We start from the raw sequence: 15,502 nt of genomic DNA, 5'->3' as shown, positions 1-15,502 counted from the left end.
AAGGTGCAGCAAGGCCCTCGGTTGTTTTCACAGATAAGACTGTACTCTCTGTGGGGCAGAGACATATCTAGTTTTGCTGATGTTATTCCGTAAGTACAGTAAGTACACTGATGGTGCAGTATAGATAAATTATCAAAATAATTGGGTAGGAGGGCTGGCCTAGCACAAACTTGCATAACTTCTCGATCCACCAAACTGAATTTAGGCCACCAGCCATGCTTGGCAACCTGTCAGGGGCTTGATAAACTTCCTGTTTTGGTGCTTGTCTGAAACTGCAGCAATAATAAAAGCCAAGGAGGTTGCAACATTTGGCTTGGTGGGACCACATGCAAGCCTGACACAGCAGAAGAAAAGAACTTATTTTAAAAGTTCATATTAAAAAAGTTATCCATTTAGTGAAATTATACCTTTTTATTTGGACCAGCTATTGTTCAAAACACAGTATGTGAGTGGCACAGAACTCTTCCTCAGGCTGCATGCATTGCAACCCAATGTTTCTGAGGGCGAGCATGATGTTCAGGCCCGTTTCTCTATACCCACAGACCTTTTTCAGTCTTGAAATGGGAAGGAGTAAAGGAAAGGTAACCTAGTCCGACAAATATAAGCATATAAGGACAACAGGTCCTTATTGGATGCAAAACTCCTAGCAGCATCTAATTCATCTTGCCACACCAAGAAAGTATCCTTGAACACCCAATAGGATCCTGTAAGGCCCCTCAGAGTGCAATTCTATGCATGTTTCGACAGGACAAAGTCCTACAGCTCCCGGCATGCGCCAGCCAGCCATGCTCGCTTCCCAACCCTTAACGGACTACACTTCCCATGAGGCCGTGGGATAACCCGCACGCCGTCCCGGAATGGAACTACATTTCCCATCATGCAATGCGCCGCGCAACGGCCGCGCCCCCTTCCTTACTGATTCTCTGGACTACAAATCCCATAAGGCCTTGCGGAGGGGGAGGGACCGCGGTGGCGGGAAAGGATGGCGGCTGCTGCAAAGCAGCGAGAGATGCAAGACTTCGTCAAAGGTATCTTCCGAGGGAGCCCTGATCTCAGGTGGGTGTCGTGAGCCAAGACTTCTGGGGCCTTCTAAGGGCTGAATGGGGACGGTGGCGGCGGTGCCTAAGCCCACTTGCAATGCCCTGGTGGAGTTTGGGTTATGAGTCGTAAGTAAGTCATAAAGATGAGAATGACCCCGAGCACGTGCAGAATGGTTTTGTTTTTTTAACTCTCCACTGAAAGGAAATCACACAGCCAGCTCCCTGGCATCAGGTGTTTTAGGCGGAAAAACCCCTTTAGATCAGAGTGTGACTTCCAAGGCAAGGCTGAACCTCACCTCCGTAATAATAATAATAATAAATTTCAATGGGCACCCAAGAATACATGTTCCCTGAGTGGTTTACAAAACAGAAGTGAATTCAGAAATTAAGAACTGCCTCCCTGGAAAACAAAGTAGATCAAAGTAGGCAAGGTAGAAGTGGTGGATTGTGCTTAAGGAATCCTAGACTCACTTTAGCCATGCCTGTAATTACAGTACATTAGCTGTGCCTTGGCTTCCATACTCATGCAATTTGGTGCATGATATGTGGCTATTCTGTCAGCGGCCCCTGCCTCACCATCATCATGGTCTTTTGCAGCATCCTCACTCATTCCATAGTCCGGAAGAAATATCTTGTCCGTGTTGGGCAGGAGAGTCTAACTAAAGAGGAGAAGGAGCAACTGAGGCGGCTGGTGGAAGAAGAACTGCTCCAGATGAAGGTGCAAGAAAAGTTCCGGGGGGCGGGGAGGTCAGCCTTTCCCTTGGGGAGCTAATTGAAAGACCTTTGGGAGTAGAGGAAAGGTGTGTTGTGTCCCAGGGAGCAGTGAAAAGGATTTAGGTGATGAAAGCTAAAAAATCTTCATTTGTTTATTTTTATGCCATCCCAGACTGATGATTCTCCAGGCGATGGAGAGTTAATGACTGAAGTCCAGACTTCTGTCAAATCTGGAGGCCACAAGAGACCCCGTTGTACCTCCAGTAGTTCTGACGATGAGGTCAAAGGCAAACAGGAGCAGAAGAAGCAACGAACCAGAAAAAAGTTGGGTAAGTGGTATGGCTATAAATTGACACACGCCATCTCAGATGCAAACGCTCCCTGAGGTAGTTTAGTCTCTGGACTGGGTAACGGGTCTGTCATAGGGCTGGTTTCCATGATGGTTTCCAAATGGTGGACAAGTTTTCTTGAAAGATAGTTTTCCTTCTATGACCAGCCTTTACCCACAGTGCGCTGTCACATCCAGGATGCTCTGTCTGTTTCCTTGCGGATGTGGTGAGGTCTGTGATTCCGTAATAAATTATGCAGAGAAGTGCTTCTTTCTGTACTGCCATCTATTTCACTGGTTGACCTTGTTTTCTAATTTGTATTGAGCAATTTGTGTCCAGTGATTGCAGATGGATTCTGTGTTGGAATGAAACTGCTGTGGCGGTCCTTTGAAGAACACACTCAGGCAACTGAGGTAGTCAGTAGATGGCTGAAACCAGTGCCACTTTTTTTTTTTAAAGAGCCATTTTATTTATATCCCACTTTGAAGGTCTCCCATGCAGCACTGACCAGTCCCAGACCTGCTTAGCTTCAGCAAGCTTGGGACTGTCCTTGATTTAATAAAATAAATTTAAACGTCTATAAATAGAAAAAAGATGACCTTTCTTTTTAACAATAAGATGTACATTTTGTTATTTAGGCTGAAAATGATCTTGCCCCTAATCAAAGCTGTCCCCTTCCTCCAGGATCGCTCCGTAACGATACCTTCATGGAGGTTTGTGATAGGCACGTGTTTTTGTTTTAAAAGGGATAATCTAGAGTGTCACAGAAAATACACCAATACAGGGACGATACCACTTCAGAATGCATCCCTTAACATGAAAAATTCTCTCTGCCTATGGAAAGCTAGTATGACAAGGTGAAAGGGGCTACCCTTGCCTTCTCCCTGGTTATTTCCTAAAGGTGCAATCCTATGCATGTTTAGACAGAAAAAAGTCCTACAACTCCCATTATGGGGAATCCTGGAAGCTGTAGGACTGTTTTTCTGTCTAAACTTGCATTGGATTGCACCCTAAATGTGGGGCATGTTTGGTGCAGGGGCAGCATTCAGACATGCAATTTCCTCACTTGCATTCTGAAGCAATACAGTGCCACTTGCACACCACTGCCACCATCAAACACCTCTGTCCTGACATGAAACCCGCAACCATCAGAATGTGAAGAATGTGGTGATTGTAGATGGTGGAACATCCTCCATAGAAATGCTTGCCTGGCACCTGCATTACTTGCTTTGTAGGTGCCAGGTCAAAACCCTTGTAACTGCCTGAGCAAAACTGTCATCTCTGCTCTTTTATTATTGCTGCCATACTTTTATTGATGGTATTTTAGGTTTGTACTTTTTATTCTATTGTGATTGTTGTTCCTCATTTGTTAATGTTGGCTTTATTGCTAGAAGGCTCTTTCAGCATTTTTTTAGTTGAAAGGTGGGATGGAAATAATTTGACTAAATTAATGCAAGGGAAAGGCAAACAAGTGCATAATCACCACAATGGGTTCTGTGTTACAGGGTAGCCCAGTGGAGGCTATGGACGATCTGCTCTGCCAGCATTGAGGATGTCTGGTTGCCTGCAGACTATTGTTACTTGTCATACTGACCAGACCTGTGCTAAATTATAGAGCTGGTAAAGCAACAGTTGCCTCCTCCCGAGATCTGTCATGTTTTTCACTGTTACTTTTATCTTCCAGAAGTCTATTCTGATGAAGAGGATTCTGGAATTGATTCTAAAAAGATACCACTCTGTGGCGTCCAAAAACGTGCTAGGAAATTCTCAAGCTCCTCTGACCAAGGAGACTCTGGAGCAGAAGGTCATACTGATGGATCCGGGAGTGATTGGCAAAGTGCAAAGAACAAAAGAAAGGAGAGACAGAAAGGCAGCAAATCAACCAAGAGGCAGTGGAATAGGAGACAGAGGGCCAGATCAGGCAGTGAGTCTGATGTCACAGAAGAGCAAAAGAGTGATCCTGAAGAGATTGGAGAATGCAAGGAGGCAACAAAAGGCCAAAGAACAGACTTGGAGAATGATTCTGAGGAAAAGAAAGGGCTTGACAGAGGTCAGAAATGGACTGATGCCCAGGGCAAAGGAAGGAACAGAAAGATGGACAAACAATGGAGAAAAAAGGAGTCAGGGTCTGAAAAGGAAAGTGAACCATTGAAGGTGGAGAAAATATGTGGGAAGAAAAGAGTTGATTGGAGTGAGAGTGAAGAGGAGAAGAACAAGAGGAGTGTCAGCAATAAAGTTAACGACAGGACAGGACGAAGACAGGAGGCTCAAGTGGAGAGTGAGGATGAATTGGGGAGTGACTCAGCGGAGAAGTTTAGGATGCAGGGAACGATGGCAAATTGTAAACAAAGAAGGAAAAGTGTGAGTGCAGAGGAAGCGTGGAGCGATTCAGAACACAAGAGACAACCTAAAAAAGGAGGGATGAAAAAGACTGTCTCAGAAAGTGAGACAGACAAACGTAAGGGCTTGAAACAAAAAAAGAAAGGAATGCAGAAACCCTGTAGTAGTGGTGATGAGTCACAGAGTGGAGCAGAAGAGACAGAAAAGGGTGGCAGCAAGGCCAGGAAGGTCACTCGGAGCAGCAACGAATCCAAGAGTGAAGGAGAAGAATGCGAAGGTGGGAATCAGAGAAAGAAAAGAGTGAGAGTGCGTAAAGAGAAGAGCAAGGATGTGTCTGGGAGTGAATCTAGCCAGGAGGAAGAGAAAAAGAGAGGAACAGAGAAGTTCCAGAGGAAGAGTGTCAGTAACATGGAATCAGAGACTGATTCTGAGGACTCTGGAGGTGAATTGGTGGCAGGGAAAAAAAGTCAAGGCCAGCAGAAGACTGTAACAGAGAAGTCCAAAAGGAGGACCAGCAAGGAAGAATCGGGGAATGAATCCGTTAAGGAGGAAGAGTGCTCCTGCTCTGGAGAGGAAGATAACTCCAGGTCTTCTAAACAGCAGCATCAAGGAAAGGTAAGATGATGTGAGCTTGGTGACTTCAAATGTTTATGGTTCACTACAGTTCACAGACATGGTTTACCCTCCTTCCCTGCCTCCCGCAACGTGTCAAGGTTTTCTTAGGATTTACTTAAGTTTGCACATTTAAGGTAGTAGTTTCTGAACAATAATATTCTAATGTACATTCAACATGGCATGAGGTGTAGTTTGGTATTTGCCTTGTGCGTGGAAATAATTGCACCATCATGCTAACTTCTTATGAGAAGATATGCATGTTTGGGGCACAGAGCTTTGGAATAAATGGCCAGTGTGGCCCTCAGTGCAAACATAAGAACATAAGAAGAGCCCTGCTGGATCAGAGCAAGGGTCCATCTGGTCCAGCATTCTGTTCACACAGGGGCCAACCAGCTGTCGACTGGGAACCCACAAGCCGGACAGGAGTGCAAGACCACCCTCCCGCCCATGTTCCCCAACAACTGGTGTACATAAGCTTACTGCCTCTGGTACTGGAGATAGCACATAGCCATCAGGACAAGTAGCCACTGATAGCCTTTTCCGTGTTTATCTAACCCTCTTTTAAAGCCGTCCAAATTGGTGGCCGTCACTACATCTTGAGGTAGCAAATTCCATAGTTTAACTCCGCGCTGTGTGAAGAAGTACTTCCTTTTGTCTGTCCTGAATCTCCCACCAATCAGCTTCATAGGATGACACTGGGTTCTAGTATTTTGAGGGAGGGAGAAAAATATCTCCCCATCCACATTCTCCACACCATGCATAATTTTGTACACCTCTATCATGTCTCCCCTTACCCTCCCTTTTTGCAAGCTAAACAAGCCCAGCTGTTGTAACCTTCCCTCATAAGGGAGATGCTCCAGACCCTTGATCATTTTAGTTGCCCTTTTCTGAACTTTTTCCAGCTCTACAGTGTCTTTTCTTTTAGGTGTGGTGACCAGAACTGTACACAGCATTCCAAGTGTGGTCGCACCATAGATTTGTATAGGGGCAGTATGATATTGGCTGTTTTATTCTCAGTTCCTTTTCTAATTATGCCTGACCTGCAGTTTGCCTTTTTTACAGCGGCTGCACACTGGGTTGACATTTTCATCAAGCTGTCCACCACAACCCTGAGATCTCTATCTTGGTCCGTCACCGCTAGCTCAGATACCATCAGGTTGTACTTGAAGTTGGGATTTTTTGCCCCAACGTGCACCACCTTATGCTTGCTTACACTGAACCTGCGCTAAACATAAAAAGGGTGGCAGAGCAGCTTTTAAACTAAACCCTGGGGGAAAGCTAACAGGAGCTGGTAAGCATCCGGTTTGGGTTAAATCATCCCACAGGGATGAAGATGAAGCTGTTTTTGATTGCCCCAATGTAGAAGGGGAGGAAATAGGCCAGGAGTACATGGTAGAACATAGTAGCCCTTCAAAGGGGCCAATGTCCAATACCAAAAGATGCAGATGCCGGAGGCATCTGGGGAGGGATACTGTGTATAGGTGTTTCTATGCAAATACTAGAAGCCTCTGAGCCAAAATGGGAGAGCTGGAGTGTTTGATTTTAAAGGAAAACCTGGATATAGTGGGCATTACAGAAACCTGGTGGAGCGGAGAGAACCAGTGGGATATCGTAATCTCTGAATATAAACTCTATAGGAAGGACAGGGAAGGGCGTACTGGGGGAGGTGTTGGCCTGTATGTCAAAGAGGGCATAGTGTTGAGCGGACTAGAACACCTAAAAGAAGTAGGCTTTTCCACAGCAGCACTGTGGGTGACAATACCAGGCTCCAATGCAGTGCTAGGAATATGCTATCATACCCCAGGCCAGAATGCTCAGGGTAACCTTGAGATGGAAAACGAAATCAGGGAGGCCTCCAAACAAGGAAGTGTTGTAATAATGGGTGACTTCAATTACCCCCACATTGACTCGATAAATGCATGTTCCGGCCACAACAAAGAGGTTGAATTTCTCGTTGCCCTAAACGACTGTGTCCTAGAACAGTTGGTCATGAAACCGACCAGAGGGGAGGCGACCCTGGATTTAATCCTAAGTGGTGTCGCCCAGGATCTAGTACAAGATGTAAATGTTGTTGAACCAATTGGAAACAGCGATGGCAGTGCGATCAGACTATATATATATTTAAGTGGAGAATTGCCCAGGAAGTCCAACACAGTCACATTTGACTTTAAAAGGGGAAACTTCTCTAAAATTAGGGAACGGGTGAAAAGGAAGTTCAAAGGGGGAGTCAAGAGGATTAAATCCCTTCAAAATTTAATTTGGGGTACGGCTACCCTTGAGAGACCAGGTCCGCAGCCTGGGGGTCATTTTGGACTCCCAGCTGTCCATGGAGGCTCAGGTGTCAGCTGTGAGCCGGACAGCGCTGTATCAACTCCATCTGATACGGCGGCTGCGCCCCTTCCTTCCCGACCATCTGCTCCCATCAGTAGTACATGCCCTGGTCTCTTGTTTAGACTACTGTAATGCGCTCTACGCGGGGTTACCCTTGAAGACGGTTCGGAAGCTGCAGCTGGTACAGAACGCGGCGGCTCGCCTGATTAAAGGCAGCCGCCGGCGAGATCACATCACTCCAGTGCTGAAGGAGTTGCACTGGTTACCAGTTGTTTTCCGGGCCAAATTCAAGGTGTTGGTTTTGACCTTTAAAACCCTATATGGTTCCAGCCCAGCCTATCTTAAGGAGCGCCTCCAGCAACACCAGACAGGCCGCTTAACAAGATCAGCCTCAGATGGCCTTCTCTCTGTCCCATCAGCCAGGACAGCTAGACTGGTGGGGACGAGGGAGAGGGCCTTCTCTGTGGTGGCCCCCACTCTGTGGAACTCCCTCCTTAGGGAACTCCGTCATGCCCCCTCTTTAATGAGCTTCCGTCGTGCATTAAAAACGTGGTTGTTCAGGCAGGCATTTGGGGTGGGTTAGGGTATTTTAAAAAAAAAAAATTATGGTAAAATTTTATTGTTTTAAATTGTTTTATGGGGGTTGTACATCGCCCAGAGTGGCTGGGTGACCAGTCAGATGGGCGATTAATAAATTTAATAAATAAAATAAAATAAAATGCTTAGAGGTTACTCAAAGCCACAATAATAGAAGCTCAGCTAAAATGTATACCACAGATTAGGAAAAGTAGCACCAAGTACAAGAGGTCACCAGCATGGTTAACAAGCAGTGTTACAGGAGCTATTGGAGAAAAGGCAGCTTCCTTCAGAAAATGGAAGTCTTGCCCAAGGGAGGAAAACAAAAGGCAGCACAAGCTTGCACAAAGGCAGTGCAAGCAGACAATAAGAGATGCAAAAAAGCGTTTTAAAAGCATATCGCTTCGGCCCTGAAGTTTGTTACAGGGTTAAAGCAATGTGTATGTGTAGGGAACATTTTAAGTATCGGGGAGCATTCAGACATTTGCGTCCTACCTACAATATGAAATGGAGCAGCCCAGCCACATATATACCACGTGGGTTTTCTGCTTGTCTGCGTTATCGTGTAGTCTCTTGAGCACTTGTTAAAATATTGTTTGTAAAGCTAATTCAGTGTGCTTGGGTGCTGTGCAGTGCATGGCTCAAACCAGCCTTCCCCAACCTGATGCTTTCCAGTTGTGTTGGGTTACAATGCCCATCCTCAGCCAGCAGGCCAGTGGCCACATTGACTGGGGATACTGGTATTTGTAGTCCCACACATCTAAAGGGTGTCAGGTGGGGGAAGGCTGGCTTAAACAGTTTTTCATGGTGGGGGCAGACTCCTGATACAAATTAGATGAGGAAATCTGTGGGGGCAAGAAGAGGAAGGAAGGAACGATGCAGATTGAAGTCTGATTCACACAAGCCAATGGCCTCCAGGCAGTCCTTCCTGACGGTCCCCAGGCATAGGGGTCTCTGATTTCTGTGGCTGCAGCAGCTCCCCAAAGTGCCAGCATGATCCCAGAAATGGCAACAAAAAATCATCTGCAGATGGCGCATTCACCCGATAGATTTCCCAGAGTGCAGAACATGGAATAATGGGCTCAAATTACAGGAAGCCAGATTCTGGCTGAACATCAGGAGAAACTTTGTGACTGTTAGAGCAATAGGACAATTGAACCAGTTACCTAGGGAGGTGGTGGGCTCTCCCACACTGGAGGCATTCAAGATGACGCTGGACAGCCATCTGTCAGGGGTGCTTTGACTTAGATTCCTGCACTGAGCAGGGGGTTGGACTCGATGGTCTTATAGGCCCCTTCCAACCCTCCTATTCTGTGATTTCTCATCCCGATTTTGGTATCCAGCAGATAATGGAGTGGAAGCTGTTTACATGTATGGACCCCAATATTTTAACACTTGCCCAGAGCAAAAGAGAAAAACAAAACAAAACATTGGACAGTCAGCGCTAAAACAAAAAATGTTTTTCTTTTTCTCTTGCTTTGGATGAGTGTTTGTCAGCTAGCTGGTCTGCTTGTCTTTGCTGGTCTGCTTCCTGCTTCCTATTGACCTGCTACGAAGGAGGCTCATTCACACAACCCTGTTGGGCAGTGGGGAGGCTTCTTTCTGAATCTGTATAAACATCTGTGTTTCCCATCCCATAGAACAGTGACAATGATGATGAGAGAGGGAGTAAAAATTATCTCCACTTTTTTTGTGCGGGTTAGAACATAGGAAACAATCCTGATGGTCCCCAGGTACAGAGGGACTGCAAGGATTGGATTTTAATGTGGCAAGCTGTTTGCCCGCCTGGCTTGACCATGGGTCCTGATTTGTGCCATCAGTGAGCAGGAAGAAGCAGGAGGGGTGAAGAGCGTGAGAAAGTGATGAGAAGCCCCTGCTGCCCCATAAGTATTTTCACTCAGCCAGGTATTCCGGGAACTCTTTAAGCCCACAGTAATCAACTGCTATGACATGGCAGCAGTGTGGATAAAAATCAAAACAATTTAAATCATTTTTTTTTTTTAGAAAATGTTATAAATAAAATATTACATTTCTCTATAACTTAAAAAATAACATGGTTACAATTAAATCCTATCATAAACCTACTAAAGCTACATTTACAGTCTCATAAAAATGACATTACTTACCAGTCTAACATAAGCATTAATTTCAAGTTTTCAGCTCCTGAAAATCGCTCTGTCTAGTCTAACAGTTCTTGCTTCTGGAAAGTTCTGGACTTTCAGTTTCTCAGACGAAAGTCACATGTGCAGAGACCCAGGGCAGATAGGATTGTTGTTCTGTGCTTATGTGGTGGTGGAGTTGCGCCAAGCAAGGCAGGGGAATTAGTCAAGATAAAAATCAATGCTTTTTTAAAAAAAATCCCAAAATTGGATTTCAACAAATTCAAATTGGATTTTTGCAGCCCAATAACTATCAAACCTTGCTTTGACCTATCAGTTATGGGCATTTCATTTTTGTTTGCTATTTTGTTTTTTGTGAGGGCGAGGGTAGACCAACACAGAGAAAAGCAGAAAGAAGCAACACTGGAACAAAAGAGAAAAGACAAAATTGTCCAGTGTGCATCTTTTTGTACTCTCATACTGAGACTGCAATCCTATACCCACTGCCCTGGGAGTAAGCCCCATTGAACTCAATTAAACTTCTTTCTGAGGAGACATGTATAGGATTGTGCTGTTAACCGCAAACTGTCATGGATGCTGGTCATAAGAAAGACCCTGTATGGGAATGTGTTAAAGACATTCCTTCTACAGGTAAAAAGGGAAGTGTGCAAAATATATACAGTGAGACAAAAAGATGCAAAGCTTGGTAAATAATACTCTATTTAGTTGCAAATTAACAGGGCTTAGCGGCCAGATCTGCACCATTGTTCAGGAAATACATGCAAATGTTTCGATGGGAAGCTTGATTTAAATCAACCATTTTTCCTGCTGATTTAAATCAGTGATTTAAATCAATCCACCCTTGTGTCACAACGGCCGGGTTTGAATGACACACCGGGGCTCATCGTGAGCTATTAACCCGTGACATTGCATATGCAACTCCCGTCAGAGGTTGCGTCGTGTGAACCGAGCTAACGTGGGTTATGCGAGAGTTAAACAACCCTCACATAACCCTAAAAGAGATTTTTTTCTCTCTTTTGAAAAAAGAGAACCCTCGCATAACCCACGCTCACCAGGAATGCACGACACAGCATCTGCATATTCAGAATGGTGACTGCACACGCTGCAGCCTCGCTGTGGTCAACGTAACCCCCGGGGGCTGTCGTGTTGTGCGAACGGGCCAGCGTCTGAGACAGTAGCAGCCTCGTCACACGATGGGGCGCTGTATGGTTTTTTTTAAAAATGCTTTTTGAAAACATGGCATTTTTTAAATGGACATCCGCATCACATACTGTGGTGGAGAGTTCTCTGGTCTTCACCTCTCTCCTTGTGTCCCAACGGCTGCAGGGCAAAGAGCATCATTCTGGGAAAAGCGAGGAGCACCCCTCCATCCGGCGGCTGAAGCGCTACATCCGGGAATGCGGTGTTTACCGGAATTACAAGAAACTGCTCGCGGGTTGCTGCTCCCGCAGAGCTCAGGTGGAGGTGCTCAAACAGGAGCTGGAAAACCTTGGCCTGAAGGGTAAGGTAGTGACAGTCAGAGGCACCAGGGAGAAACTAGGACAGGCAGAGAACATCTCTTTCTGGGGAGCTGCGTGAGAGAGATGGGGGTGGGGGGATTCAGAGGCTAATAGTTAGCAAACCTGCATATACTCTGTGCCCTGCCCCTCTTCCAAATATCCAAAATTCTGTTCCAAGGTAATCCCTGTTCAGACCCCGGAAGATGGAATTCTGCAGCCAACCTGTTCGAATGATGTCCGCACAGCCAACTTTCAACAATTCTTTTCAAGATCAATAATTGTGCTCATTCTGTGCTCATCATGGGGATTTTCATTTTGTGCTCATCATGGGGAGAGGTTATGGAAAAAGCTACAGAGGGAGCTTTGACCCCTCATCTACAGGAAATCATGGTTCATGCCCTATGGATCAGAAACCTCGCCAGGTGTATTCCTGGGCCTACCTTTACAACAGGGATGGGGAATGTGTGGCTCTCCATATGTTGTTGGACTGCAGTTCCCATCAGCCTTCACCCTTGGCTATGCTGGCTAGGGCTGATGGGAGTTGCAGTTCGACAACATCTAGAAGGCCACACGTTCGCCACCCCTGCTTTACAACCTTGGAAGCTAGAAGCTTGCTTTTTTAAAAGCTGGAATAGTCCAGCAATCCTTCATAAGAAGCTGCCTTATACCAAGTCAGAGTGTTGGTCCATCTGGTTCTGTATTGACTGGCAGTGGCTCTCCAGGGTTTCAGACAGGACTCTTTCCCAGGCTTACTTTGGGATGCCAGGGGTGGGGGCTGGTGGATCCTATTTCAGTGGGTCAGTGAATCCACTCTGGGTTTAAGTCTGAACTCTAAAGGAGCTATTCGAGTTGGAAAACCCATTTTGGGGCTCGGGTTCAGCACTTTGGATAGCTCCTTTAGAATTCTGACTGATTCTGAGTGAAACCCAGAGTGGATTCACTGCCCCTGAAACAGGAGCGTCCACCGGACTGTCTGCATGCAAAGCATGTGCTCTACCACTGAACTACACGTCTTCCCCCAAGGTGAGCTGTTCTCCAATTTCTTCCACCCCTGTTCTCTGGTTTGCAAGGCATGGGTGGGTTAGGAACCTGTGATGGTTGATGTATGAGACCGAAGGACTTGGCTTTTCTCATCGCTCCATGCTGGAGAGAAGCTGTTGCTGTTGGCTTTCTGCCTGCAGTGCAGCTTTGAAAGGCATTGGGCCTCCGTCAGGGAAACTGGTGGCAGCCCTACTTAAAAGCTGTGGCCATTTCTGCATCTCAGGATCCTGAGCACTGAAGAACGCTTGTCCCTGTGTCTCACTTCTTGGCCTGCATTTCCCCTTGCCTTTCCTCAGGGACGCCATCTCTAGCCAAGTGCAAGGCCCTGAAGCAGAAGCGTGAAGAAGCAGCCGAGGTGGCTTCACTCGACATCAGCAACATTATCACCACAGAAGGTAGAGGGGGCATGGTGGGAGGGACCAAAAAGGAGGGGGCTGCCTAGTGAGGGAAGGGTCTGGGTGGGTGGGAACCTGGAAACGTTCGGAAGCGAACTTCAAGTTTTCTGTTTTAGTCCTCTTCGTGTTTTTGGGCCCATCTCCGCCATGATGGTGTGGATAAATGGGAAATTGAAGAAACGGTAGTCTGCTTTATTTCCATGCTAATAGCAAGACAAGTCGGCTTTTGAATCTCATTTGATTTCTGTCAGACCGGGAGCCGGGAGATCCGGGTTCTAGTCCCCACTCGGCCATGGAAGCTCACTGGGTGACTTTGGGCGAGACACAGACTCTTAGCCCAACCTACCTCACAGGGTTGTTGTTGTGAGGCTAAAATGGAGAGCAGGAGGATTATGTACGCCACCCTGGGTTCCTTAAAGAGGAAAAAAAGTGAGATATAAATGTAATAAATAAATACTTTAGATAATTAAATACCACCGATTTTCCAGGTTATTCCTCAGTTCTCCATTTTTACCTACATACTGGGGGACAGGAAGAGGCCAAAGAGCATGGGTGTGAGAAGAATGATGGTAGCCTTTTAGTAGTGAGTATGTGGGTGGTCTTGATGGGAGAGGACCGAACGGTGTAAGTAGAATGGGAGAGACAATGGGTAGGTGTGACATTAAATGAGCTTTTTGAAGGCCAAGAGTGAATTTGCTTTGAAGTCGCACAAAAAGCAAAGGTAGCCATGTTGGCCATAAGCAAAATTCCAAAATCTGTATTAGTGTACTGTATAAAAAGTCAATGGAAGCCAAAGTGAGTAGCTTTACCCAGTAGTTGGTGGGGATGAACCTTCAGAGAATCAAGTCTCAGTTTCAGGTGGTGTAAAATCCTTATACAGCATCTGCATTTGTCTCCAACTTGGTTAATATAAAGATTGCCTAGTTTTTCTCTGTTTTTCCACTGCCAAAGGACCCTGTGTGCTTCACCCAAGAAGAAGACATTTCTGAGTTAACAGCTGGACTTTATATTTTCAAACATGGAGGATCAAACTTTTGCCTTCTTTGCTGTCAGCAGCCCTAAGAGCAGCTTCAGCAACTCCAGGTGAAACCATCACATCACCTTCTGGAGGCTTATTTGAATGTCTGCAGACCCGTCTTCCTCCATTCCATCTCAAGTCAGTGATCATGCAGACACCATGGCTTCAGCAGCAAATCCTCTCTCTCTCTCCCTCTCCCTCTCTCTGTCCCCCCCCCTTCCTTTTCTCCTCCCCCCACCTCTGCATTTGTAACATTTTGCCTGACGAAGAGATCTGGAGATCTCAAAAGCTTCCACATTTATGTAATCTTTTGGTTGGCCTAGGTATTACACTAATATGGATTTTGGAATTTTGTTTTGAAGGTGTGTGGTGTTTGTGGTTAAGGTGAAACAAGGAACTTGGTCCATGAGGCCTGTAAGCGTTCTACAAAGTAGAGCCATAGTTGTACTGTGTTCATGAAACTCTCTCTCTCCCACCTCCTTCCTCTCCACACAGGCCGCCCAAGGCGTCGCAATGTCTGGAGTCTCTACAGCAAGCCCCAGGACCCACCCAGTTCTCCAGAGGAGCTGCCCATCCGCCGTCCTGCTACAGACTGGTCCCACCTTCGCGGGGTCATCAGCTCAGATGGGGAAAGTGATTGACTCTGAGGCAGAGGGAGGCTAGGCATATATGGATCATTCATTGCCCTAGTTTTGAGGGGAAGTGTGGGTTTGACTAACTTGACAACCAGGAGGGGGGTCCTTTGTCTTCATAACCCTTTTATTTTTTCCTCAACGTTGAAGAAAAAATACTTTAAAAAAGCTAACAACTTTTGTTGCTGCTGCTGTTTCCCCGTACCAGGGAAATATTTGTCCCCTCATGAAAATATACCTACTCTTGTGAAAGGTGATGGAGAGAGGGGGATCAGTCATTATTTCAAATATCTGACCTCTTTAAGAGTGTAATCCTATGCGTGCTTCAGACAAAGGAAGTCCTACAACTCCCGCTTGCCCAAGCCATCTGTGCTGGCTGGAGGATGCTGAGAGTTGTAGGATTTTTTTCTGTCTAAACATGTATAGGATTGTGCTCTTAATACTCCTATTCTGCCACTGGTTTTATCACTGTTCCCAAGAGTGAACATTCGTAAACAAAAGTGCAAGCGTCTGTTGAAAGGGGAGGGGTGTGTGTGATTCCATGTATATCCTGGGGCTACGATTCTTTCCATGTTTTTGAGGCATTTTTCCCCCTTCTGCACAGTCTAAAGAAGAATAAATCTTGTTTGGTTCTAGATGTCATGGGGGTTGGAGTGCCTTTGTCACATGGAGCATGTTTAACTGTTCCTGTAAATGTTGTGCTTCAGAGATTTTATGGCTGAAAAGATGAAATGTTTTATATTTGTTTAAATAAAATACCTTTTGGATTTTAGTGTAGCAGCACTCTCTAGTGAAGCTGACCTTGAATGTCCTCCTCATTTGCACCTCTGCATTCCTCCCAACCACAGTAAC

At 45.9% G+C, this 15,502-nt stretch overlaps 1 protein-coding gene across 3 annotated transcripts; it reads left to right on the top strand.

Annotated features, from left to right (window-relative positions):
• The first annotated feature begins 954 nt into the window (after window positions 1–954).
• HIRIP3 (HIRA interacting protein 3) lies at window positions 955–15,422 on the top strand. Of its 3 annotated transcripts, none has more exons than XM_084805830.1 (7): window positions 955–1,056; window positions 1,638–1,758; window positions 1,927–2,083; window positions 3,771–5,038; window positions 11,392–11,566; window positions 12,902–13,000; window positions 14,514–15,422. In XM_084805830.1, exons 1-7 carry the CDS (start codon window positions 983–985, stop codon window positions 14,657–14,659), a joined length of 2,040 nt encoding a protein of 679 aa, XP_084661956.1. In that variant the 5' UTR covers window positions 955–982; the 3' UTR covers window positions 14,660–15,422. The 3 variants fall into 3 exon arrangements, with proteins under 3 accessions (XP_084661956.1, XP_084661955.1, XP_084661958.1); XM_084805829.1 differs by having other exon boundaries at window positions 3,768–5,038; XM_084805832.1 differs by lacking the exons at window positions 11,392–11,566; window positions 12,902–13,000; window positions 14,514–15,422 and adding an exon at window positions 6,101–6,469 and having other exon boundaries at window positions 3,768–5,038.
• The last annotated feature ends 80 nt before the right edge of the window (window positions 15,423–15,502 follow it).

Source organism: Heloderma suspectum, chromosome 6 (assembly GCF_057233095.1).
Source record: "Heloderma suspectum isolate Gila_16-S chromosome 6, 16-S_ref, whole genome shotgun sequence".
Classification (NCBI taxonomy): domain Eukaryota; kingdom Metazoa; phylum Chordata; class Lepidosauria; order Squamata; family Helodermatidae; genus Heloderma; species Heloderma suspectum.
The sequence above is the reverse complement of the archived record's forward strand: the minus strand, read 5'-3'. Positions and strand labels throughout refer to the sequence as shown.